We start from the raw sequence: 27,042 nt of genomic DNA, 5'->3' as shown, positions 1-27,042 counted from the left end.
CTGCTGGTTCTTCATCCTCCATCCTCATCATCTAAAAACACCTTCAACCCTTCTCTCCGCCTCACGTCACTCAATAACATAAAACAACCTCTTTGATTAGTTGTTCATTTATTAAATAATTTCAAGCAAGATACCATAAAAATGTGACGATTAAAGACACCAGCCTCTACCCTGATAGTGACTCTTTTTTTTTTTAATCCACAGACATGTTTTTGTCCAGAATATAGTGATATAAAACATTAAACTTTCATTAATCACTTACAAAGTCTACGTATTATTATTATTTTTTTTATTTTTATTTTTTTTTACACACACCGGTTATGTTAGCTACGGGATAGATTTGTCATTGACATCACGTTCTAAAAAAACTAAATAGACAAATTTATATATTAAATGTTCAAAATCCTTCATGAAATAGCTTCAAATTTACACTCTCCAGCGTCATGTAAAATATACACAAAGTTACAAAAATCGTCCCGTCTCCTGCTACAGTCAGAAGGCCCAAAACCGATGAAATGTCTTCTGGGCTCCGGTATCTTCTTGCTTCCTCCTCCTCCTCCTCCTCCTCCTCCTCCTCCTCCTCCTCCTCCTCCTCCTCCGTTCTCCTAAGGCCACACACACCTCGATTTATAATCTCATAAATTACCGTGAATCTCTTTTTGTGACTTTGTTCTGTCATCCTTGGTGTCAGCTTTTTTTTTTTTCTTTCTTTCTCTTCATCTTGAGTTTCTCTGCGTCCTTATTGCCTTTATTCCTTCCGTATCACAACCCTGACCTCTCCTTTTTTTTTTTTTATCTCTGTGTCTTTTTTCTGTCTTTTTTTCCTCTCATTGGTTTTTCAGCGCGTTGATGTGAGCGCAGATCTTGAGAGCCGGTCCCAGTTTGATGTTCATGCTGGTCATCAGATGGTCCTCGGTCAGCAGCAGCAGAGCCTGACCGTCGATCTCCTGCAGCCGGAAAGCCTCGGCCACGTCGCTGCAGCCTGGACACGACGACAGAGACATGAACAGAGATTAAAGATGGTATATGATAGTCTGTGTTTGTCCTTTTCCTGTTTGAACCTGACAACACAACTGCACAACGACAGCTCCAGAAAGAAGTAGTTTTACAAGATAGTTGTGGAAAAACTTGATCTGAACTCAACAAATCAAACACCAACGAGCTATCTGATCAAAGAATAAAGTAATGAAGATTACAAATCTGACCACAAATACCTGTTAGAATATGATATTTTTATGTGACATTTCCTGGACACATACTGAGGCTGTTTTTTAAATGTGTTTCTGTGATCTAAACACAAGTGGACAGCTGAGACACATCAGTTTCGTTACTGCTACGTGACTTCCTCTTGAAGGTTTCGTCAGTCTGTCGCCCTTTTATTTTATATAGCACCTTTTTTAACACAGGTTACAAAGTGCTCTACAGTGACATTGGGACACATTGGGACATTCAAGAACACATACAGACATCTCACACATACGAACACAGCGAGCATACAGTCATCACCAGACAAGCAAGCGCCAGATTTGTTTCCTATGAGCTAGCTAAGACAACAAAAATGTTTCAATAACTAATCTACACGTACAGACTGTTCCAGCTGTTGAGATTGGCAGGACCAAGTCATTTGGCGTTGGTGCTTTGTCACAAAAGCAACCACCACATCCTGCATTGATGATGTATTTTCCTGCTGCGTCCTTGTCGGAGACGCATCAGGACGGATTAACGTTTACACTGTAAGATATGTGGTCAAATGCGTCCTGGACCAAGTGGTTTGTTATTGTTATGACTGCTGTTATTCTGCCCCCCCCCCCCCAACCAGTCAAAGCAGATGGCCGCCCACCAAGAGCCGGGTTCTGCTTGAGGTTTCTACCCGTTAAAGGGGAGTTTTTCCTTACCGCTGTCGCCAAGTGCTACTCATGGGGGGAATTGTTGGGTCTGCCCTGAGATGACTTTTGTTGGGATTTGGCGCTATATAAATAAAAACTGATTGATTGATTGATTGAATGTGACTTGGTGGTTGTTTATACTTGTATTTAGTGCCGTTCACTTGTGATCAGATCACCGGGCCCACACGGAATCTGCGCCCACAGAATTCTGTCGACACCTCCACAGATTTTAAACCAGTAGAGACGCTGCTTGTAAGTTTTATGTTTGAGTGTTGTGTTTTTTGCCTTTGCCGTTTTTAGAGGTTCTCAAAAGATATTTGGTGAAGTTGAGGTCAAGGGGCCTTATCAGTTATTATTTATGTATTTGTTTGTTTATGTGTTGTAGTGTTAATTGTTGGGAGATGATTAATGGTTAATGTTTTTGCAAATTAATTTTTGCTCTCTCTCTGCTCCACATTGAACCTTGCATTTTAGTGGCCATGTGCATTTTATCCTGGTCGAGTTTTCCAACAAATGTTCAAACTTTGTTTTGAAGTGTTTGTGATGAAATAAAATCTCAAATTCAATGGTTCTACTAAAATCTACTAAATATTTCTTTCAGCCTGCTTGAGGTAATTTTAGGTTGTTTTAATGTATTGCGTGTGCTTATTTTTGCTCAAAAACAATCTTTGTTATCTTAAATGAATGTCGTCTATCACATTACAAGCAGAAAAACATTCAGCAGATTTTCATTCTGGATCACCGCTGAAAACTGTAAAAGAAATCGTGTGGGCCTGCTGATCACTCAAGACGCATTTTAAAACCGAGTGTAAACAGGGTCACTGTAGGCTGCAGTCAGCCACATGTAAAATAAACCTCCAATTATATTAAAACAAGCTGACGACAGTTAATAACGGATCTTTTGACTGCTGTCATGTGACGTATTATTACTTGGTTGAATCAACAAATGTCTTGAAAGGATATTAAAACTCGTTATCAACATGTCAGGTGAAAGTGTTATTGAGGTACGTTAATTAGACTAATAAGACCTCTACGACACTGAATTTACAGATTTGTGTATGAAACCAAAGATTCGCTCTGTTGTTCCAGATGTTTCTCATATATTTCTCTCCCACTGACAGCTGGCGGTTGCAGGCATGTGTGTTACCTAACCCTGCGGTTAATTTCAACATTTTGCGAAACACTTAATTGTCTGAGTGGAGACGCTTCAAACGAGCCCGTCGTCATCTGGTGGCGATTAAGATCCTCGAGTGGTTATAAATCAAACTGTTCCTGAGAAGCTGAATGGCGTCACAGTTACTCTACATGTGAGGTATTTGTTTTGAAGTATTAATTGATTGTTTATTATCTACCTGGCAGTGTGTGTATGAAGGCGGTTACTTCCTCCACGCTCCACTGCGAGGGGGCGGGCTTGAACGTGGTCGTGGGCGTGGAGGTGGTGACGGCGGGCGCAGACGCCCTCCTCGCTCTCCGCGCCGCCCGTCGATCCATCCTGGCCGTCATGGCGACCGCAGGATCCTCCTCTCCTCCGTCGTCGTCTTCCTCCTCCTCCTCCCCTCCTCCCTCCATGTCCTCCTCCTCCTCCTCCTCTTCCTCTGCTGCCGCTACCTTCTCCTTCCCCTTCTTCTCACGGCGACCGGCGCTCCAGAGATCACGAGGCTGAGAAGAGTCACGTGACAAAAGAGGGACGAAATAATGTTTCTGAGTTCAAATTAAAACGCTAAATCACTTTCATATTGATACTTTGCCTCTTAAATTAGTTAAAATCAGCAAATTATTAACAGTTGTGGGAAAAAAGTTGAATTTTAAAGGTGCAGTTCCTCAAACGGCCACTAGATGTTGGCAAAACAAACTTTCAACTGCAATGACTTGAATGACAACAAAAGTGATTTTCTACAAAAGCTTTAAAAGGTCATTTCACTATTTCTAACTTGTAAATGTATTAAGATATTATGGCTCAACTGATTGGGTATATTTAGACACATGTTTGCTTGATTGACAGCTGTCTTAACCTATCAGTCAGTCAGTCGTTAACCACACCTAAGCTCCGCCCCCCTGAGCTCCACCTCTTTGCCCAAATTTGGATGTCCTGGCTCCAGAAACAAAGATGGCCGTCTCACTTCACATCCCATAAGTCCTGGGTGCTTGTTGATCAGCTCTCCAGGCAAAGATTGAGGTGTAATCTGTGTTTTTTTTGACATATTTTTAGTGCACAACATAAATCTGTCTTCACATACTGATCAAACAGGTGGTTGAGATGCAGATTATGCTGCAGCAGCAGCAGGTTAACGAGCTTCTGTGGAAGTTTATGACATTTTGACACCTTTTTCAACTTTGCAAACATTTTTTGTCACCTTTAGAGAGCAGAGTTGACTACACCCTCTGTTCTCTGTAAAGGACCAAACCGCACTTTACAGCCACCTTTGAAGTCTGCAGGGGGGTGAGGAGTGAGTGTTACTTCAACTTGACAAATGTTACATGCAAACGGTTTTGTTTGCATGCTACATGTAAGCTTGTTGGCAAGCTAAAGCAAGACTTTTATACTTTCTTTCTTTTGTCTGTAACTTTGTGTCTGTTTTGTGGATCAGTACAGGCGTTAAGATTACTGATGAAACAATTAGTTGATTAACTGATGAGCAGATCACCAGAAAATTACATGTAAACTGAATATCTTTGGGCTGTTTATCTGACAAAACAAGACATTTGAATGCATCACTTTGTCTTCATGGTCCCTTTCAGTTCCTAATAATTAAGACCCGACACAGGACCCAACTTAGACCAAATGATATTCAGTCTAACCAGGTTGAATCAGGTCTCAGGGTCTCTGGTGTGTCAATATGTTGAATATCAGAGTTGATCCAAGCTGACTGTCTATCAGCTCTGATCATGTGGTTTATCATCGTCATCATCATCATCAAAACGTGTATTTTGAGGCAGATGAAGGCTGTGAAATGCAGGATGAATTATGGGTACTGCTGCTCTAGTTTGTGGAGCATCAAACTGCGACCAGTGTTGAGACCTCTATTTGTGATGGGCATTTTAATTTGAGTTTTTTTTTACATTTTGTATACTTAACTACCCTCAAAGCTTAACACACTGCAACATAAAGTGGCTAATCAATAATAATCAATATTTTTTATATTAATAATGTATAAAATGTCAGTGTGTAATGCGTTTGGCTCGTAGTGATGAACCTACAGAGAATTATCAGTGACTCCGCAGCTCCTCTCGGCTTTACGGAGCTTTATAGTGAGTTTCAGCTCATTGTTTATCTGTCCGGCTGCAACTTTACTGTTCTGGTTCACTCTCAGCGTCTCATAGCGTCGTTTTTTAGAGAAAAAGCTGTACAAAGTCACTGTACACTACCTGCTCAGCACCAAATGGCAAACAGACACAGTTAGCTGTAGACTAGCTGGTGAACATAGTGGAGCATTTAGCAGCTAAAGAGCCAGATATTTCCCTCAGGAGTTGGTAGAGAGTAAAAACAGAGCTAAAAGAGAGTGAATATTGGACTCACATTCACCAGGTGGACAGAAACACGACTCCACATGAATGATAATGTTGCTCCGTAACTGCTGGATGTGGAAATAAGCAACTGTTTGCTAACATGTTAGCCACGACTACTCTATAAACTGATAATATGACAGAAGTCATGTTTAGAGATTATTCTGCTGAAAACAAGTGGACAAAAAACATCATTTCAAGCAGCTTTAACCAGATTGAAACTACAAAGGATCAAGAATAGAACCCTGAGGAACCCCACAAGTAATTATTGACATTATCAATGTGATGATCATGTTGTAACTGCTGGATGTGGAAATAAGCAACTGTTTGCTAACAAGTTCAACATATCAACTTAAAAGATGATGATGTGTCAGTGTTGTTGACAATAAATCAGTTAATGCAGGTTTAAGTTGCCGTGTGTTGACCTTTCAGGGCCACCGTACTAAACAACTAAATCAACTAATCATTGATCAGTTATTAGTTGATTAGTTAACTGAGATAAATGTGGTTCAGGCATGTCAGTGTGAAATGTCCATTGTACTGAATTTTCACTCATGTAAGTGAACTGAAGCTGTCAGTTTGGTGTTATCTCAGTCTGCCTACCAGCCGCAGTAACAGAGGTTTCCCAGGAACTGACTCCGCCCTGTTCAGGGCTGGGCGGGGCCTCTCTGTCCGGCTGCCCGCACTCAGAGCCCGCAGACGCTTCGTCAGACGAACGTTAAACCTGACAGAGAGAGAGAGAAGAAGACATGTGGTGATATTTCCTCGTTCTGCTGCTTTGATTCACACTCATATCTGTCTTTAACACCTGTGTGTTTCTACATGGCCACACACCACATCCTGTCAGCACTGCTGCTCACACACACACACACACACACACAACACCGCCTCATTTCAAGAACTACATCTTAAGATCACATGACACATGATACACTAGCTGCCCATCCCCCTCCCCCAACCCCCCTCTTTCCACCCTCTCTTTTTATTTGTTTCTGAGGAAATGAAATCATGTCTCACCCTCGTGCACAGGAAGTGGAGCAGAAGCGTTTGGACCGCATGAAGTTGTGTGCGTGGCCTCTCTTCCCGCAGAACTGGCAGTGCAGCACCGCTCTGTCCCTCTGGCCCGACTCTGTATGAACGCAAACATGTTCAAGGTCAACTGTGTTTTATCTGAGAGAGGTTAAAGATGCACGAGGCCTTCGTTCGATCTAAAAATACAAACCGCGGCAACAGAGAACAATCTGTTTCTGATCGTTGTCCATCCAGGTCGCACTCGTAGTTTCCTTTTATTTCCGTGTCATCGGGCCAATGCTCACCAGTCCAACTCTTACCTTTACTTATAACACAGTACTGTATGTGCTTATGGTGTAGTTATTGTTAACATACAGCTAACCAGGCCTGTTTCATGGACATTTCTGCTTCATAGATTTAGTAAATGCTGCTGAACTTCAACCTTTCAATGTCAGAGAGGTTGTTTTTTTTAATGTTTTCTGACAGCTGTGTCAGAATGTCCTTTAAGGTGTTAAACAAGTAGGGTTTAGAAAACTGTACACTGCAGATTACACTGCATTTACATGGATTCAGACAGACAGTAAACAGCAAACTGGATTTCTTTTTAGTGGACGAGAGCAGGATGGTAAAATTATTTGAGGCCGGCAGAGAATATCAGTAATGATAGACAGCATTTCCTCCACAGAATTTACAACCGGACGTTACCTAAAAACAAGAAAAGCTGACATGTGGCCGGCAAATATGTCACTTTATTCATTTATAATATTTTTACAGGCCAGAAAGTAACCTTTTAAATTCCCAGTATGTGGTCAGTTTATCCAAATAACGCATGTTTGGAAATTTGTGGAGTTGTCGGGGAGCCGCTGGCCGGTTCCTGCTGTCTGACTGTCCGTCTGTTTATGAACGCAGCTTTAGTCGATCAATGGAAAATTAATTGGCAACTATTTGGATAATCAAATAATCACTTTAGTCATTTTTAAGCAAAAAACAGTTTCTGATGATTTAAAGCTTTTTCTTTGTCACACATGATAATAAAGTGAATATCTTTGGGTTTTGGATTAAAATAAGACATTTGAAGTCGTCACTTTTGATTCTTGGAAACTATAACGACCATTTTCACTGTTTTCTGACATTTTATAGACAAAGCGACTAACAGATTAATCAATAATGAAAATAATCATTCGTTCGCTCTATTTTCACTTTTACTTTCAAATGCACATTTTTCCATTTGACTTTTGTTTGATGCTTTATTGATTATTTGATTATTTTGATTAAGATATTGATTATTATTTTAATGATAGGACGTTCACAAATACAGCTCAGAGTGCAGTGACAGTACATATATATGTATACACACACACACATATATATATATATATATATATGTGTGTGTGTGTGTAAAATGTGTGTGTAGGTGTGAAGAAGACTCTTACTGGTCCCGGGGTCGTCTGTGTCTCCTCCCTCCTCCTCTGAGTCGGTGGAGGGTTCAGCTTGTTTGTTTGTTTCACATTGTGTCACAGGCAGCGCTGCTTTCCCATTGGTCCCGTTCACTTCCTGCGGTTTGGTCACCTGCTCTGGAACCAGCAGGGACGAGCGATTCACCTGCACCGTGAAAAAAGACAAGTCAACATCATCCGTTACAGACATGCAGTCTGCAAGTGTCACTGTGTTTTTATATGTATGTTTAGATTCTTCTCCATAATGCAACATCATCATGGAAGCGTCTGATCAGTCCCACATTTATACTGCAGCAGGACATAAAGGTCATAAAGAACTATCTTCATCAACAAGAAGAACAAGGAGTCCTGCAACAGATGGTCTCTGATCTCAACATCATGGAGTCAGTCTGGGATTAACATGAAGAGACAGAAGAAGAACCTGCCGAGAACCTGAAACACTGAGGAGAACTGCTGCAACATATTGATTTACTTTAAGTTTCTGCTGATTAATCAACTTTGTATGCAGTTAACTATTCATTGCATTATTTTTGCAAGCATCTTCACTTTACTTTTGGTGCCTCAAACATTTGCACACTTGTGTGTCTGTGCGGCTCAGCAGCTCAGAACATATCTGAGTATAAATCAGATGAAGACACAAGTCTCACTAACGAGTCAGATCAGGTCTAAAGCTGGTTTAGAGATACCTGTGGGTATGAGGTCGGTTTCAGTCCTAAATTTGCAAAACTTGACTGTGCAGAACTCTGGATGGGATATCAGTGTAGCTGATGTCGGCCTGCTTTGTTCTGGATTATACTGAACGCAGCACCAGACCCCTCAAGTGTTTTAACTGCTCTGAACTATTAAACACATAAAAAACAGACGTGTTGACTGTAACATCTGAATCGACACCATTGATATATTTTCAGCAGCTGTTTTATTTTGGCGTCCGGCGGTCAGGATGTAAAGTTTTCAGCCCCGTGTTTGCGTACGTACAGGAAACGGTTGAAGCCCCTCCTGGATGACGAATCCTTCCACCAGGTGAGTCAGAACCTGTCGTCCCTCCGGCCACGCCTTCGGCTCCCAGGGTCCGCTCAGCGGTTGGCTGAAGCTCTCCGACTCGTCTTCCGATTGGCCGAGGAGCTCCGCCTCCGTCTCCGTCTCCGCGGCCGGGTGCTGCGACTCGCCGCCCGTCTTGTCCGCGTTCTCGGGCTCGGGCTGCGGTAGGCTGAGGTCGGCCGGGTGGGCGGGCTGAGCGGGGAGGAGGGGGGGGGGGTTGTCTGCCGAGGGGACGATGAAGGGCGAGGAGGGCGGAGACTGAGAGGAGAGGCTGGACAGCGCTGGAGGGAAGACAGACAGTGAACAGTTAGCGCAATAAGATCAATAAGTTGTAAAAGTAATCATTGGGTAATCATTTTGAGATCACATCTGATTGATCAATATTTCTCAATAACCAAAGAATGAAGAGCGTCTCTGATATGGATTTAACTCCAAAGAGATTAAAACACAGTAACTGCAACAAGCTTTGAGACTTTTCTCTGCTTCATTTAAGATTTTTTAACTTTATTGACTAAATGATTTATTGATTAATTTGGAAAAAATAATCAACAGATACACAGACAGTCTGTAATCGTTTGTGTCTCAAACATTTCAGTTCACATTTCCAGTAAATCCAGTTGCTTCCTGTTGCAAAGACGATGCTCAAAAACCTCGTCTTTTTATTTTGTGCTGTAAATATTTAAACTTAATAAAGAATAAAGCGATCAGACGACTCTGATCTGATAACGACTGCTCGTTAAACAACTGCTGGATTAAAAATCACCAAAAATCCCTTAAGAGGAAGTAAGAGAAGAGAAAATAACAATGAACGAGGTACAATTTACTGATACATGAAGCAACACTTTGTTGTTTTTTTGTTTACATCATTGGTGCTTAAGTGTTAATTACCTAATATTAATGTTGCATAAGGTAAAGATACGATGCTGCTGGTTTTGAATGTAGTTAAAATGATGTTTACATGACTTCTGATCATTTTCCAGCATGTTTTTGAAGTTAAATTCCTTCCTTGCAGACTTTTTCTTTTTATAAAAATCAACCTGCAGAGACATGAGATCAGTTAATCAATCACACATCACAGTTCATATTTATTTTATTTTATGTCAAAGTTATATAATCTCAGTTTTTCGTCTCCTTGTTAGTGCAGTTTATGATCGAATCTTTGACATTCAGCAGCCAAAAAGTATTGATGTTAAATCCTGACTTGGACCCGGACTGGGTAATATATTATATCAATATTGAGATATGAGACTAGATGTTGTCATTGTAATATTGTCATGCATATCATAATACTGTGATATAAGTGTTGTCTTTTACTGGTTTTAAAGGCTGTATTACAGTGAAGTGATGGAATTTCCTGAACTTACCAGACTGTTCCAGTCATTATATTCACATTACTGATGATTAATTATCAAACATCTCATTGTGTAAATATTTAGTGAAAGCACCAATAATCATCCCTACAATATTGTTGCAATATAGACATCAAGGTATTTAGTCAAAAATATTGTGATATTTGTTTTTTTTCAGCCTTAGAAACTGAATTAAATAATATTCGCTGCTTTAGTTGATGATGATGATGATGCTTCATAAAACAAACAGACGTCGTGATGAAGGTACCTGACTGGTTGTCAGACTGAGTCGACATGTTCTCACAGAAGTCCTCCTGGCTCGCCGGCTGCAGGTCTCGAGGAAGCTCTGGCAGCCGCTGACTCTGGACAGATACCTCAGGGACTGGGACTGGGACTGGGACTGGGACTGGGACTGGGACTGGGACTGGGACTGGGAGTGGAGCTGGTGCTGAGACTGGGACTGGGACAGGAGCTGGATTTTGGACAGGAACTGGAGCTGAAACGAGACCCAGGATGGGTTTTGGTTCTGTGTTGGAGTCTTTGACTGCGTCGGGCGTTGGGTTAGGATCTACGTTCTGGAACTGGTTGAGAACTGGACTGGTCGTGTTCTCAGACTGGTCCATTGCTGTCTCTCCTTCCTCTTCCTCCTCCATCTTCTTCTCCTCGCCCCTTTCTCTTTCACTCTTCTCCTCTCCCCTCTCTCTCTCACTCTGGCCTTCCTCTGTCACCTCCATCTTTTCTTCTTCTCTGCTTAGTTCGACTTCCTTCTCTTTTGGACTGACGAGGCTTCCGTCCTTCTCAGCCGCCAGCCGCTGCCGCTCCTCCTTTCCTTTCTCTCTTTGGTCATCTTTCTCCACTCGCAGGTCTTGTCCGACACGTCCCTCATCCCCGATTCCTTGTCTTACTCCTCGTCCCCTCTCTCGCTGCTCTTCGCTCTCCTTCGCCTCGCCTCCTTTTTGGACCAGAGTTTGAGTTTGAGGCCCGGCCTGACTCGGCGGGGAGGCTGGACTCAGGAGAGACGGCGGCGAGGGCAGGGGAGAGTTTGTTTTTGGCAACGAGGGGTTTAGAGGAAGGGGGATCACGTCTTCACTGCTCAAAGTCCTCTTTGATTGGCTGGACAGCTCCGGCGACGCTACGGCCGACTGCACCGTAGCGTGGCCGTAGGTGCCAGGTTGCGGCTGGCGGCCCGAAGAGAGGGCGATGATTTGCAGCTGCCTCGCTGCGGACGGCGACGGCTCGAAATGGGAAGTAGCCGACATGGGGTTGGACACGGGTAGCGAGCTGTGCTGGGATTGGCTGGGCCCGAGCATGGTTTGGGATAACGGACAGCTCTTAGGTCCCGCCAGCGGCCTGCTGATGGGAGACGCCTGAGCGGCGGGAGCAGCGGCGATCGGCTGGAGGGTCGACGATTGCCTCGGGGACGCCGCTCTTGGAGAGTGAAGTCTGGGTCTCAGAGGGACGGCACGAACTGGGGAATAGAGAGCTGCAGAATGAGAGGAGAGAAGAAGAACTTGTGAAAAGTGCACAGACGAAGCTGTGAACTCTCGATAGTTCTTCTTCTCTCTGCAGAATGATGTATGTGCACAGTTTGTTTTCACTTTCATCTGCTGAATCTTTAACACCTGACATCACTACTAGTTTGGAGCCGATCATGGTCTAATATTCAACTTACACAAGTGTGAAGTTGAGACTTGAAGCCTCCAGTGAACAAACACTGAGATGAACTTTACAGACGTCTTGTGTCCAGCAGGAAAACTTTTTACATTTCATATGAGATTCAGGATTCAGAACAGTTCGAGATATCATTTTTTTAAACTGGTTAACTGAACGTTTTTGTTGATAAATGATAGATTTCATGTGCTGCTGGATGCTGAAAGCTGCTGATGGTGAACTAGTGACCTCGCTCACTGATGACTCACTTTAATTAAACATCTGGATTGTTTTTGGAGGCGTAGCAGCAAAAGTTATATAATTATTGTTCAGCTTTTTAGTAGAATCATATCATTTTCTTCAGTAGCAAAGAGAACCTCACATCAAAAATACAACAGGACAGATTGAAAAATATCAATCATAACATTATTTATACACCTACATCATTTAAGATAATATATGTTTATGTACAAAATTTCAGATAATATGAAAGAAAAGAGTTTATGCTACAAAACTAATATTTGATGTTTGCATTATGTCGTCTCTAGATCTCAAGAATCATTTTCCATCAATCAACTAATCGATTAATCATTGCAGCTCTATATCTGACATGTCAATATATCAGTTGGGTTCTGATTATTATACTGAAGTAATAAAAACCCCAAATCCCAGATATTTAATGGTACCACCATTAATTATAATAAAATATTTGGCACCTTTCAAAACTCCGAAGACGCCACAAAGTTAAAGAAAACACAGAAAAACGACCTCATACCTTTAAGAATCAACAGTCCAGATCTCTATGTGTTCATTTTAACATCACAAAGCTATAATTAATAAAAAATACAAATATTTAGATGTCTAACGCAGCGTTTATACACATTTACCTACAATGTAGAATTGGATATTTTGGACGTTGGAAGTTTTGAGATCTTGGTTGGATTTTAAAATAAGGTTTTGTGGATTTGAACTGTGCACAGACACACAACATGTGTTTTTATAAAGGAGAGTCTGGTGGTTTAATCCTCAGCTGCTCCTGAGACACTGACGGTTCCCCAGTGGAAACCTGATTCAGGGAGTCGACACAAAGCTTCTTCACTGTCTCTTTATGTTCATTTCATGCTTGACGCTGCCTTTCATCGTCTCTACCAGTCGTTCTCTTTGTTCAAACAAAAGAAAAAGCTAAACACTGATGAAAAAATCACGATAATTAACCCCCAGCTTTAAATATGTGAGTTTAGAGATTTATATATTGTGTGAGGGATGATAACTGTTAAACCTCAGGCCTGGTTATGAACTCTTTAACATGTCAGCTGTTAAAAGCTGAAGAGCAAACACATTAAACTGACTGACAACAAAACAGCGTCTCAGATCTCACTGTGAGATTCTTCTTCTTCTTAAACCAGCAGTCAGGTGTCCATATGAACAGTGAAAGAGGTTTTCCTCGATGTAATCATTCCTCCTGTTCATACTAGATATTAAAAGATCCTTCAAATGTGCTTTCAATGGAAGTGATGGAGGCCAAAATCCACAGTGTGTCCACACAGTCATTTAAAAGTTGATGTGAAGCTTATATTCAGCTTCAGCAGTCTGAGTTAGTCATATCAAGTGGATATCTGACACATTTACAGTCTTTTTAGCATCAAATTCCCTCCTTGTGTTTCCTCAGACAGTGTTTCCCTGTTGAGCTGCAGGTGGAAGTATAGTAACAAAAAGAGGGACTTTGGCACTAAAAAGACTGTAACGTTGAAAGATATCTACTTGATTTGACTCATTTGGACGCTGAAGCTTCATATTAGCTTCAGAAAAAGAATGTAGAGTACTTAACATGCTAATATTAGCTTCATTGCCAACTTAGTTAACATGCTAATGTTAGCTTTATTGCCAGCATAGTTATGTTAACATGCTAACATTTAGAATGCATTTAGCATTAGCTTTTTGTTTTGTTTATATGTGTACAGTGTTCATTTATTTATATTTTTTCATTACATTTTATCATGTCATTCTTAACATGCATAGAGTTTGCATGGAAACATGATGCTAACATTTAGCTTGCATGCTGATGTAAGTATGTTTACAGACTAAGGATAGCATGTTAGTATTATGTCACGTATAGACTGAGTTTAGCACTGCGTCATTTTGGAAAAAAGTTGAACTTGAGCAACTTTTGCTGCAATGCAACACTAAAAAGACTGTAACGTTGAAAGATATCTACTTGATTTAACTCATTTGGACGCTGAAGCTTCATATTAGCTTCAGACAAACTTTTAAATACATTTATTGTACAGAAGGAGGACTGTGGATTTTGTCCTCCATCACTTCCATTGTAAGGTCATTATGAAGGGATCTTCTAATGGTCAGTATGAACAGGAGGAATGATTACAGCAAGAAAAACAGGTTTTAATGCTCATTTAGACACCTGACTGATGTTTTAAAACAGATTTGAAAAGGGGAAACTAGAGAGAAGTTTGTGTGACTTTGCTGCAGATTCACCACACATTCATCTTATAATCTGACAGCCTGAAACTGATTGTGTACAATCTATCAAGGTTTTATTACAGGCATCTTGCACAATATGACATGCAGTAAACTTACACAGTCACTAAAGGCGCCTTAAGTCATTCATCAGGCAAAGAATGCTAAATATTTGCAGGATCCAGCTTCTCCAGCTGCTTTTTGTCAGTTTAAATGATTATAAATGAAAAAAAACATTTGGGTTTAGGACTGTTTTTTGAACAAAATAAGCATTTAACGCACAACCTTGAGCTCTCAGAATCTGTGATGGGCATTTTTACACTATTGTTTGTTATTTTATAGATATACTAACTAAACAAAAATTTAAAAAATGATCACCAGCTGCAGTCTGAGTGCTGATAAAATGCAATCTTCTCCTTGTTTTTGTGACTTTATGTGTAATTGTGACACCAACTGACTTATCACTCAGCTGGCTGCACACCACAAACTCCCAGGTGAATATCTGTATTTACTGCTAGAAGACGAACCATGTTATCTGTCTTTCACAACTATTTTATTATTATTTTCTCCACCTGAGACATATTTATCCTCTCGTATTACTTGCAGCTCCATCTCCATATTTAGATTTTTTTTTTCAGTGTTAATTAGACCTACTTGGAGGCGGGACAGAGAGGTGGCGGCTGGGCGTCGTCGGGCTCTCCGTTGCCGTGGTGCTGCTGGGCTGCGGTCGCGGCCGGAGAGGGGGGAAGAGGGGAGCGTGAGGGCGAGAGAGGGGAGGCGGGGCTGAGGAGGGGGGCTTGAGGCGGAGGGAAGGGGGGATGGTGAAAGCCCCGGGGGGAGGAGGCCTCAAGGTGAGACTCTGGAGCTGCGGAGAGGAGAGACAGAGAGAGAAGCGAGATGTACAGTTAGACCTCAAACGCACCTTTTTTTTTGTTTTCACATTTCAGGCTTTTTCTGCTTTGAATGGAGATGTGTTTAAGAAATATAAAAAACATACATGTACACACGGAAAGTCGTGTTTGCGTGGCTGCTCACCTGAGCGGAGGCGGGGTTAGAGGAAGGGGAAGAGTAGGAGGAGGAGGAGGAGGAGGAAGAGGAGGAAGAGGAGGACGGGGCAGGTCGCATAGCGGACGTAAGAATCAGCTGCAGGGGAGAAGAAGGAGAGACAGAGGAAGAAGAAGAGGAAGAGGAGGAGGAAGTAAACGGAGGACAGCAGGGATTAAAGCACAGAGTTGAACCATAATCAAGCACTGAAGATGTTCATGTTTGTGTTTTTTCTTTATTTCTACTTCTGGGTCAAACTTGTAACTATACAAACATCTTATTCTGTCTTTTCCTCATATTTATCTCTAACAGACGGTTACATGTTATTGAAACTGTCAGAAAAACCAGAGCTGAAGACTTTTCAGACGTGGATTTAAGTTGGATTAAAGATTTTTGATGTGAGACTTGAAAGCAAAAACATTCAAGTCTTAAGTTTTGACCTTTTAAAATCCCTAAAAATTAAAAGAATGACCTAAACATCATCACTTGTCTGTAAAAAAATGCTTCTGTGTTATAAGAAATCTGGATACATTTTGTCCCCCTGATCCCTTCAATACTTAAAAAATATAATCTGTTAACACTTTAATTTAAATTCACTTATTAATCATTTATAATCAGCATATAAACATTTAATAAACGTTTATAACACACTATAATGTAGTTATAAACACATATAAGGACATTTAAAGTGTTTGTTAATGAATTACTTCATCAATATTTTACATATTTTATATATCCAGTGTGCAAATACTCTGCTTTTTATATTATTATGTGTTTTATTATATTGTCATTTATAAACACTTATAGGCGCCAACAGGACAAATACATACAAATACATTAAAAACACTTATATTTGCATACAATTACATTATTGTGTTTTATAAACCATTCATTAAATGCTTATTTACTGCTTATAAATGCTTAATGGGGGAACTTAAAATGAAGTTAATATCTGCATAAAAGCTGCTACACAAACAGTTTCTTTTTCTTTCTCTTTTATTACTGTTATCATCATTCCTACAATTTTGAAGAGTTTGTTTTGGAGGACGTTGCTCCCCGAGAGGTTTATCCTGATCGTAAATTTAAACGATTATTACTGTTATTATATAGTCATTATTATATACTGCTAAAATAAAACTACAGTCTGCTCAGTTTTCATGGATTTTTCTGGTCTGTTGCTCAACGTCTGAGCTTTAAACGCTCACTTTAAACATGTTGTCGAGCAGAAAACTTGCAGCGTTCATATTTCCTACATAACCTGAATATAGCATGAAACTCTTGACCGTTACACTCCCTACTACTCCTTCCCATCTCCAGCTCATTTGATTACCGCTAATCTGTCCTGCCGCTGCTGCCAGAACTGGATGTGAAATCTATGTAAATGTGGGGTTTGTGTGTGTGTATCTATGTTTACCATCTGAGCTCTAAGCAGCACCTGGTCTTGGCCCGACCCTTTGAGACCTTTCCCTAGGAGCAATGTCTGCTGGGATACCCTCTGCCTGACAGGGGTGGGGCTCTGATTGGCTCGCACAAGACCAGGTGTGCCAACAGGATGAGCCTGTGATACCTGGAACAAAAGGGAAAGAGAAGAGAAGAGAAGAGAGGAGGGAAGCAAACCAGTAAAAGAGCTTTAGAGCGAGGTCGTTGTCTTGTTACATATCTAGAAAAGCAGTGTGTGTGTGTGTGTGTGTGTGTGTGTGTGTGTGTGTGTGTGTGTGTGTACAAAGGGTGGAAACCCAAAGAGCAAACAAAGGGAAACTGCTGTTTTGAATAAAGTTTTAAAGACGTCCAAAACAATAACTGTCACATTTAAATGAGGTTTAAAGGAAGTGACTGCTGTCTATGAAACATACCTCTGACATTTCTGCACCGAAAGATGCTCGATTACATCAAAACACATATTATTATTATTACAGATGTTTTTAAAGCCGCATCACAATGAGGGTCAGTTCAGGTCGGCTAGTTCAGTTGGTGCGATTTAAAGGAACAATCCACCGGAAATCTATCTTTTGAGTAGAGCTGTAATGTTTATTATCTCAATTAAGTGAGTCAAAAAAATGTCAACAATGTGCCTGAATTCAGACTAACGATCCAAAAACCTCAAATATTATATATATATAAATATATATAAAATATTATTCTATTTATTATCAAAGAAGTACAGTATTCTTTAGAATAACTAAAGAATAAAAATAGTTTTGCTTAAAATTGACCTAAAAATGAATTATCAAGATTGTTGCAGATACATTTTCTGTCAATTAGCAAATCAATTACCTCCTCTGACAATATTTTTGATGCTAAAGTCGTCATTTAAATTCTACTTTTTTACTTAATGCTGCAAAAATAACAAAATATAAGAAAATCATTGAGTGAAATTTATCTCTTTCCTGTCTATGTTTTACTAATAATTTGACAATTTGACGGTTTTCAATGTCTGATGAACTTTGATATAAAGTAGAACTTCATTTCCCATAATACACTGCGACAACTTCCTCTTTTCTGTTAGCTGCAGCTAAGCTAACCTCTCAAACAAAGAATTACACCCTGTTTTCAAAATAAAATGACATAATTAAAGGGAAGCAGTGATGCAGTACGTGATGCTGTTGGTTTTCTGTCGATTGACGTTTTGATTAATCACCAACTTGTTTGAGCTCTACCTCTGATTATCAAACATTTACAACCTGTAGGCTTGAAAGGCGGCGCTAATAAGATTGTAGCTCGCTGCGTCGACAGCCGCAGTCAGTCTGGATTCACAGCAGTTTTGAATAAACTAATTCTCAGTCACGTTATTGCCTCCTCAAAGCTCCGCAGCTCCAACTTAATAAGCACATTTAATGATTTATTGGTGAAGCTACATTTGTTTAGCAGCATACAGATGACTAGCAGAGAAGAGGATTATGCTGCAGGAAGGGTTCTGTGGATGTTTTTTTGTTTGCTGGGACTCATTATAAGACATTGTAACTGCTGCTAATTAAACCTTCAGGCAGTGCGTGTTTGATGCTGTGCAGCATTCCTGTAATCATGTAGAAACTTTGGTGAAAAATGCACTTAAATAACATCTCTGACAGTGACAGATAGTTGTTGTTTTTCATTATGTTGCCTCTTTAAGTAGAGATGAAATAAGTAGCAGCAACACCTACACTGTCTGTCTATGTGTTTGTATGTGAGGCTCACAGTTTCAGCTATATGTTTTTTTCTCAAAGCAATCAAAGACAAACACGTGTCACCGAAGGCTACGGATGTAACAGATACTCAGATGAAAGCAAACAGAGAGGAAACTGTAACCCCAAACATTCAGATGCACACAGACACTGACCCAGGCGGCTCTGCTCCGGTCTGAGAATCACCTGCACCCGACATTTACTGTATAACAGTAACATCCTCTAGTTTGACAAGGAAGCTGCTACTTCAACATGTCAACATATAGTTTAGATATTTTATAAATAAGAACTGTTACATTCATGTTCAAGAAAGGCCAGTTAAGTTTATAACAGATGCTTCTTGGTTTGCTGTTATCTGATTGGATGTAGAGCTGCAACAATTTGCCAACTATTTTTATATTTGAGTCATTTAAAAAATTCTCTGGTTGCAGCTTCTTAAATGTGAATATTTTCTGGTTTCTTTAGTCGTCTATGACAGTAAACTGAAGATCTTTGAGTTGTAGACAAAACAAGACATTTTAGTTTGGATCTTGGACTTTGAGAAACAGTGATTGACAGTTTTTTTTTTACCATTTTCTGACATTTTATGGACCAAACAACTAATTGATTAATCAAGGAAATATTTGACAGATTCATGATAATGAAAAGAAGAACAGGGTTAAGGTGACCGTGTAGTGCCAGAGAGCTTTGTTGTCATTGTTAAGGCTGAATATTGTCTGAAATTTCAATACTATTACCAATAAAATACATTGATTTCAGTACCAATACTAAATTGATGCTTTTTTTTCAATACCTCGCTTTGAGGAAAAGACTAAAAACCTTTTTTATACTTAAGAAAAGAAGCTTCTCAAACGTTGGATGTTGTTTAAACACAACATGTTTTCAAACCCCCAAATATTAAGTTAAAGAAGACAGAAATTCACTAAAATTCATAAATATTTGGCATTTTTGCTTAAAAACTGACCTGAAAAACTTAATCACTTATCAAGATTGTTGCAGATTGACTAATCAATTAATTCTCCCGACACTGTATTCATCATTAAAAATTCTACTTTTCACTTAATGCATCAAACTTAACAAAATGTACCACTTTGACTTTCCTGTATATGTTTTAACCAATAAAGTTTTCAATGTCTGATGAACTTTGATATCAGCTGAACTTCATTTCCCATAATACACCTGACACAACATCCTCTCAGCTCTCAAACAAATCCATCTTTCTCTTTTCTTAGAAAGTAACTCAATGTTTTGGAGACATAATGTGAAATTAAAGGAGAAGCAGTGATATATTATGTGATGATGTTCGATCATATGGATGAAGTTTACGTAACGTGTGTGGTGCGTCAGTTACCTGTCTGCCAGGCGGACTGGCTGGAGTATGAAAGGGCGTGATTGGTGTGGAGGTCGGCGTGGATACAGGCCTTGTGTTCCCATTGGTTAGGGTGGTGGAGGTCTTGGTTGACAAGGTGGCGTTGCTGTGCGTTGCAGAAGAAGAAGTAGAAGAAGAAGAGAGGAGGGGCGAGGAGGTGGTGGCTACAATAGAGGAGGAGGAGGAGGAGGAGGAAGAGGAGGTCTGTGTTGTAGGTGACGTTTTGGAGACGCCCGTCGCGGAGGGAAGGATCGGGCGAGAGTACGTGCGGAGGGCGGGGCTTCCTGTGGAGGTGAGTTTAGGGGGAGTCGGGACCAGTATGTGGGGAGAGGGAGAGCCGGCGACGGCGGCCGCCACCTTCGGGCCGTGGGTCGCTGTGACGGAGGGAGCTGGGGTGAGAGGAGGGGGAGGGGAGGAGGTGGTGGGCGTTAGCGTCGGCGCCGGGGAGTCCAGGAGCATCGGGTTGGGAGTGAGCCGAGGAGGGGTGGGGGTCACAGGTGTGGAGGAGAGGTCCGGGCCGGCGGTGGAAGCCTGAGGGCTGGTGGTGCCATTGGTGGCCTCTCCGTGTTCTGATTGGCTCTGCCGAACCAGCTCCCTGTCCATCCTTCAACGCTTTAGCACACTGAGATAGAAAGATAGATAGATAATACAGATAAATAGATAGTTTACCATGTTTATGCTGGTTTATCATGTCAACACGTAACAAAGGTTCCCAGCAGGAGTCGATCCAAGGAGCTACAACCGTTGAAAAGTCAGCAGATAAAAGTTATTACAGTTCATCCTCTGGTAACCAGGAATGTGTCCAACAGAGATATTTCAATAAAGAACTAAAAACCTCACAGTGGTTCTGGAGGAAAAGTCAGCAGGATTCATCATCTGGGAACCACGAATGTTTGAGCCAAACCACTGAGTGGATGTTCAGATATATCACAACCCTTTGACCTGCTGGTGGCTCTAGAGGATCCATCCTCTGGGGAACATGAACGTCTATTCATAATATTTCATAACAATCCATCTCATAGTCAGTCTGGACCGCAGCGGTGGACAGACTGACTGACTGACTGACTGACGGACGGACATGGCCGCTCCGCTAGTACGGCTAAAAATAATATCTGCAGGATCAGTATCTGACCTTGTTAGCTGGTTCAAGTATCGGCCAGACGTGACCACATTAAATACAGGTTCTTTGTCAATGCAGTTACATGAAGTCATAGTCAGTTTGTGTCGCCGCAGTGATCTCGTGTTACCTCATAAAAACATGCAGGCAGTGAGATACACGGGTTTTAAATGTGGGAAAAGAGAAACGCTGGTATCAGATCTGTATCTGGTCTCAGGCTATTTTGTCTGTGGTGGGGCTTTTTTCTGGGAATTCGGGGGCTTCGAAGCTGATTCCAGTATTTTTAGACCCAATATGTTTCCACCACGATTCAGTGTTTACCCACAACTATTTAATTCCTGGCAGCATGGAAACAGGAAGACCTTCATGCTGAGAAATAAAATGCAATTTTATAATGTAAACGTTCTTTCTTAATAATGTTCCCGGGAGGTCTTCTGGAAAGAACAGATGTAATTTGGTACTAATTATTATAAAGATCAGGAGGACTGTGCTCAAAAGAAACTACTGAATAAAACCTGCAAAAAGTAATTGAACATCTAACTAAGAAAAATCTACATGATTAAAAATGTATTTTTAATCTGAATATTTTAATTTAGAGTTTAGCGATCAGCTCACCTGCACATCTGACCTTAAAAACAAAGGTAACACAATAACAAGGAACCTCAGATGAAACTAAAACAAATATTTTATCAAACTAGACTGTAGGTCCACACCTACAGAAAACCAATATTAGCTTTTTGCATATGAACAAAGAAGACTGACAGATTGAAAACAGTCCTTTCAGGAGACGATAATGTGTTGTCACTGATGCTACAGGCCGACATCACAACGATACAGATACTGCTGACTGTACTTTCACCGGACCGACCGACATGCGACACCGTTACTATCAACTACAGCTTGTGTGTTTTGGATCGGAGCCATGGCAGCAGGTAATCCGACAAAGGAAACTGAAAAATCAGCATAATATTCCTGCGGGGAGTCACTCTTTATCCAAACCAGACCTGGAGAGACATTTACATGCTTTTATCACCTGTGAAACGGACCACAGTGATGGATGGTCGTCGCTCTGGTCTTCCTCACACGACTGACGGACGGTTGCAGCTCATTCAGAGTCTTTTAGTTTAGGAAGTCTAGAATAGAGTTCAAGGTGCTTTCTGCTTGTCTGTAAAGCTCTACATGACCTTCCTCCGTCACATATGTTAGACTGGATTTTTTATATTTCTCTCGTTTGGATCCAAACCAACAATTAACTGATCTACTAACAAGTATTGTGTGTCTATCAAAGCTGATATATCTGATTAAAAACACGTCAGTGAGTCACATCGCTGCACTGGGTCACATGTTCCTTCATCTTGAAGAGTTTGGTCACATTAGTTTGTTTAGAAACGGCTCCAAAGACTAATAACAGCATCATGTTTTCAGTCTCTAGAGAGTAGTTCTGTGTACGGCAGACGATAATCTGCATTTAATCAACGGCTGCAACTAACGATTATTTTCATTTTCTGTTAATTTGATGATTATTTTCTCAATTACTTGATTTATTGGTTGGTTTACAAAACGACTGAAAACTGTGAACATCACAGTTTTCTTAAAGTTGACGCCAATTTACTTTCACACGAGACGGAAAACAACAGCGAATCCTCACAAACAACAAACTGGAACTGAGACATTTTCTACTCGACGACAGGCTGAAACAATTAACTGATGATCAAAATAGTTGCCAAATATTTTTCTGATCCTTTGAAAGTGAACAATTTATGTGCGAGTCTTCCTACACACTTGTTGTGGACAAATATCATTATTACTATTATCATTATTTACTTTATTCTCTTCTCTTCTTATTATTATTCTTTTAATCTTAAAAGATTTTAAAGAGAAGTGAAGCACATTGAGTTTTCTCCTGAATATGAAATGTGCTACATGAATATATATGTAAATACAGTATATATATAGTATACTGTAGTCTTACCACAGCTGAAAATTATATGACTGAATACTAAGTTACTAATGACCTTGAAATACTTTTTTCTTCTAGTATCACTACAACACATTCATAATACTCTTAGTGCAGTAGTGTCTCAGTTTATAGTGATGTCACATGTACACTGTTTATTTGTAAGGCTGCAACTCACAATGATTCAGTTAATCACTTTTAGAAAATAGTGAAAAATGTTTGTTATAATTTTGAAGTATTCAGATTACTTCAGTTTACTATCATGTGCTGTTTGATACATTTAAGAGACTGAAAACAGACATTAATGCATGAAAAATAACAAATGATTAACTGATCGTCAAACAGTTGCAGATTCATTTTCTGTCAATCGACTAATCAACTAATCAATGAATCGTTGCAGCTCTTTCTCTTTGTGGATGTTGTCAGATGTGTGAAGTATTGACCTGAAATGTGATATAAGATTAGAAATATAAGATATTATGACCTGATATAACTGCAAAAACACACTAAACAGAACCTCATTACTACTACATTACTACAGCCTGATGTTAGCAGTTTATCATCTGATACTGATGCATTTCCAGCCTTCATCAGAGCAGCAGCTCCTCCTCCTCCTCCTCCTCCTCTTATAGAGCAACCATCCACAGGTGTGCAGGAGGAGATCCTGACTTCTGTCACCATAATGAACAATAATATAAAATAGACACTTTTCATCATAAAGATACAAACATAAACTGCATTACTCTGGATATAGTTAAACTCAGCAGTTATAATCTTACATTTGACTTTTATATACAGAGTTTCATCTCTACAATGTGGTTTCAGAGTGTATTTTAACATTAAGGTGTAATGTTCAGTATGATTGTGTCCTTTTTAGAGCTGAAAAGATCAGTCAGTCAGTTGATGAGCAGGAAAATAATCAGCAACTGTTTTGATAATTGATTAATCGTTTTAGTAATTTGTCATTCAAAACTGTGGGGCTGCAACAGACAATTACTTTCATTATCATTTAATCTGCCAATTATTTAAACAAGTCTATGAAACTTTGCATTCACAGTTTCTCAGAGCTCGCTGTGATGTCTTCAATCTGCTTGTTTTGTCTGACAGTTCAAAAACCTTCAGATATGACGAAGGAAAAATGCAAATCTTGAAACGTGAGAAGCAGAAACAAGAAAGTGAAAAGATCATTACATTATCAAAATAGTTGCTGATTAATTTTCTGGTGACTGACTCATCGAGCCGCAGCTCTACAAAAACGCTAAAATCTGCAGGTTTCGGTTTCTCAGAGGTGAAAATTGTCTGAATTGTTTGCTTTTCTTTGCCATAAATCATTGTCAATTTAATACTTTTGGGGTTTTTGGACAATTTGTCAGACAAAACAAGAGATTTGATGACGTCACTTTGGCCCCTGAGAGAGTGTGATGGGCATTTTTTCACTATTTTTTGACATTTCATAGATTATATGATTAATCAAGTATAAAAGAATAATTGATAGTGAAAGTATTAAATAGTTGCAGCCTTAATCCTTTAGGAGTCATTAGAGGTCATAACCTCCCTAAACACCTGAGGATGACTGCTTATTCTCTATAGAAGGAGGAAGAAACCATGAGTTTGTTTTTGTGTTTTTAGAAAAGTTATCGTCACTTTAGCAGAGAACATAATTCAGATAATGCAGCTATAAATAGGTTTTGTACGGTCATAATCAACAGGAAAGGAGTTTTGGAGCCAAAAGTGTGGCCTGGGAAACCTCAGGGGGTCGCACCGTGGGTTCAGGAGGTCCCCATGCCAAAAGAGAATCACCTTAAATGTGACTTGAGTGTGATTATCTGAAAGGACGAGGATTCGTGGTGGCGGTTACCTCCCTGCTGCTCTAACGGCACAGCAGCTGTGGTCGTGGGAGGAAATTTTGGACTGAATCTTATCAAAAAAAAGGAGGTTTCTGTTTTAAATGGAGGCTCAGTCAACAGCCTGAACTCTTAACACGCTAAATTCACGCATCATCACCACGCAAGCAGCAGGTGCGACTCCACGCACAGCGGGCAGATGCTGACATCTGGCCCGCAGCCTGTAAACTGTGGTCTCACTTGTTCCTGCAGACGTATCCGCGATGATAGTAATTAGACACAGTACGAGTCGGTGACAGTTAAGCCAGAGATCACGCATGTGACTATCAAAAAAAAAAAAAAAAAAAAAAAAAAAAAAAAAAAAGAGAGAGAGAGAGAGAGAGAGAGAGAGAGAGAAAAGATGGAGACGGGCCTTCACAGGGAACAAGTCTCACGATAATAACATTTGGGAAATTGTCGACGTTCTGCGTAAAGCTCGCTGCTCACCTACCTCCTGAAATCGTCCTGCAGCTTATTCCCGGTGTCCTCCATCCGAAAGTGAGCGCATGTTTGGAAAGTCTGAGGCAGTGTTATCTGATGAACGGGTCTGGGTTTTTTCAGCAGGGTCGACAGGCTGAAATGGGCGTGTGTGAAGCCTCACTTCCTCGTCTGACAGCGCAGGGTCTGCTGTGAAGTGCGCGTCACCCTCCCCCCAGACAATAATTACACCAGCCTCACCTCTTATTATCTGCCTTTTAGCCCCTGCAGAGAGGAGGGGGGAAACGCAAAGTTGCAATGCAACACAGGCCCGTTTGTGATGTGCATGGGCTTGTGTGTGTGTCGCACTTTGTTTCTGGTTTCATCACATCCCGGGATTTTCCCGCGGAGCAGTCCGTAAATCCAGCATCCAGAGCGGGGTTGGTTCCCCGCCGCTCTCCGGTGTACCGCCGCAGTCACACCTGCCGGGTCTGAGGTGGGAATCAGCCCGGCTCGGGGCCACAGTGTTGCGGCTGCGAGGGGCCTGGTCAGTCCGCTGGTGGAGAAATGCAATGGAAGGCAGTTTTTACAGGGCGACAGAGGCGAGACAGCACCACTCAGAGCTCAGGAGGACCGCAGAGACTCTCTATACTACATCCAGCTGCACCACGTTACTGCGCTCAGTCACACATGACTTATTACTGTGGAACAGTATAGCACACTTCCTCATGTAATGTCACATACTTCTACTGCACTGAACGTGGGGTGAAATCAGGTCATTTGGGACTTTTTTTTTTTGGTAGATTAGCAAGAAAAACAGTGTTACTATGACAACCTGTTATGGATCTGTGCTATATTTCTTTAAAGAAAATATGTTGCCAAGTAAAATATTTTAGAAATTTTGGCCCAACTGATATATCGGTCAGCCGATATTATGAGCTGCTGTTATCAGATATATCAGTATCAACGTACATGTTGTCCGATATGCGCCAATATATATATTTTTAAGTTATATAGGCAGCATTTTATGTATATTTGATCCTTTTTCTTAATTCAAGTTTAATATACATGCACTCACGTTTTTGTTTGTTCAGTGTTTTTTTATTTATAGTTATTTATAATTATTTAATTCCAAGTAAATGTAGTGTTTCAGAACACTGACGTCATTTTATACAATAATGCTTATTGTTAAACTGTAAAATATGCTGCCTCCATTACGTATCTTTGTCACTAGTGTTTGATAACCACATTTTAGGGATCATTGCAAAAAAAATGTGTGTTTCTGTATATATAAGATTATCAGCCAATATATTGATATTGGAATATTGGTATTGGTATCCGTCAGGTCCTTCTTCAAACACATCAAGAACATCTTCCTCACTCTGATGACATGTTCAAGTGAAATGGGTCAGTCACTAATGGTTAAAAAGGGCACCAAACAATTCAGCTTAATTTAAGAACAGTTGTATTTCATGTTTGTTTGTTTGTTTTTATAAAATGGTTAAATCCATTTATCATTTTATAGGTCAGCACAGTAACTCATTATGGCACTTTGTAGTCTGCAAACATGCTAAAATGTCCCATTTTAGCTTATTTTTTTAATTCAAAGCTGTTTCCCACAAAAAGTAAAGTGTATTGTGAAAATATTTTGATTATAAGTCAAACAGCTAATAAAATGCAACGTCCAACAACCATTTTTGCTGTTACTAAAGAGAGGAATTCAA

General features: G+C 40.3%; 1 protein-coding gene across 5 annotated transcripts; it reads right to left on the bottom strand.

Moving 5' to 3' along the window:
• Positions 1-91: 91 nt before the first annotated feature.
• On the bottom strand, positions 92-25,999 carry si:ch211-230g15.5 (polyhomeotic-like protein 3). 5 transcript variants are annotated; one of them, XM_067578769.1, is made up of 12 exons: positions 25,349-25,999; positions 19,927-20,566; positions 16,829-16,981; positions 15,406-15,513; positions 15,025-15,235; positions 10,514-11,728; positions 8,834-9,177; positions 7,835-8,003; positions 6,408-6,519; positions 5,994-6,114; positions 3,239-3,545; positions 92-982 (listed from the first exon to the last, which is right to left on the bottom strand). In XM_067578769.1, exons 2-12 carry the CDS (start codon positions 20,545-20,547, stop codon positions 828-830), a joined length of 3,516 nt encoding a protein of 1,171 aa, XP_067434870.1. In that variant the 5' UTR covers positions 20,548-20,566; positions 25,349-25,999; the 3' UTR covers positions 92-827. The 5 variants fall into 5 exon arrangements, with proteins under 5 accessions (XP_067434870.1, XP_067434869.1, XP_067434872.1 ...); XM_067578768.1 differs by having other exon boundaries at positions 25,353-25,999; XM_067578771.1 differs by having other exon boundaries at positions 10,514-11,713; positions 25,353-25,999.
• Positions 26,000-27,042: the final 1,043 nt, after the last annotated feature.

Source organism: Thunnus thynnus, chromosome 21 (assembly GCF_963924715.1).
Source record: "Thunnus thynnus chromosome 21, fThuThy2.1, whole genome shotgun sequence".
NCBI lineage: Eukaryota > Metazoa > Chordata > Actinopteri > Scombriformes > Scombridae > Thunnus > Thunnus thynnus.
The sequence above is the reverse complement of the archived record's forward strand: the minus strand, read 5'-3'. Positions and strand labels throughout refer to the sequence as shown.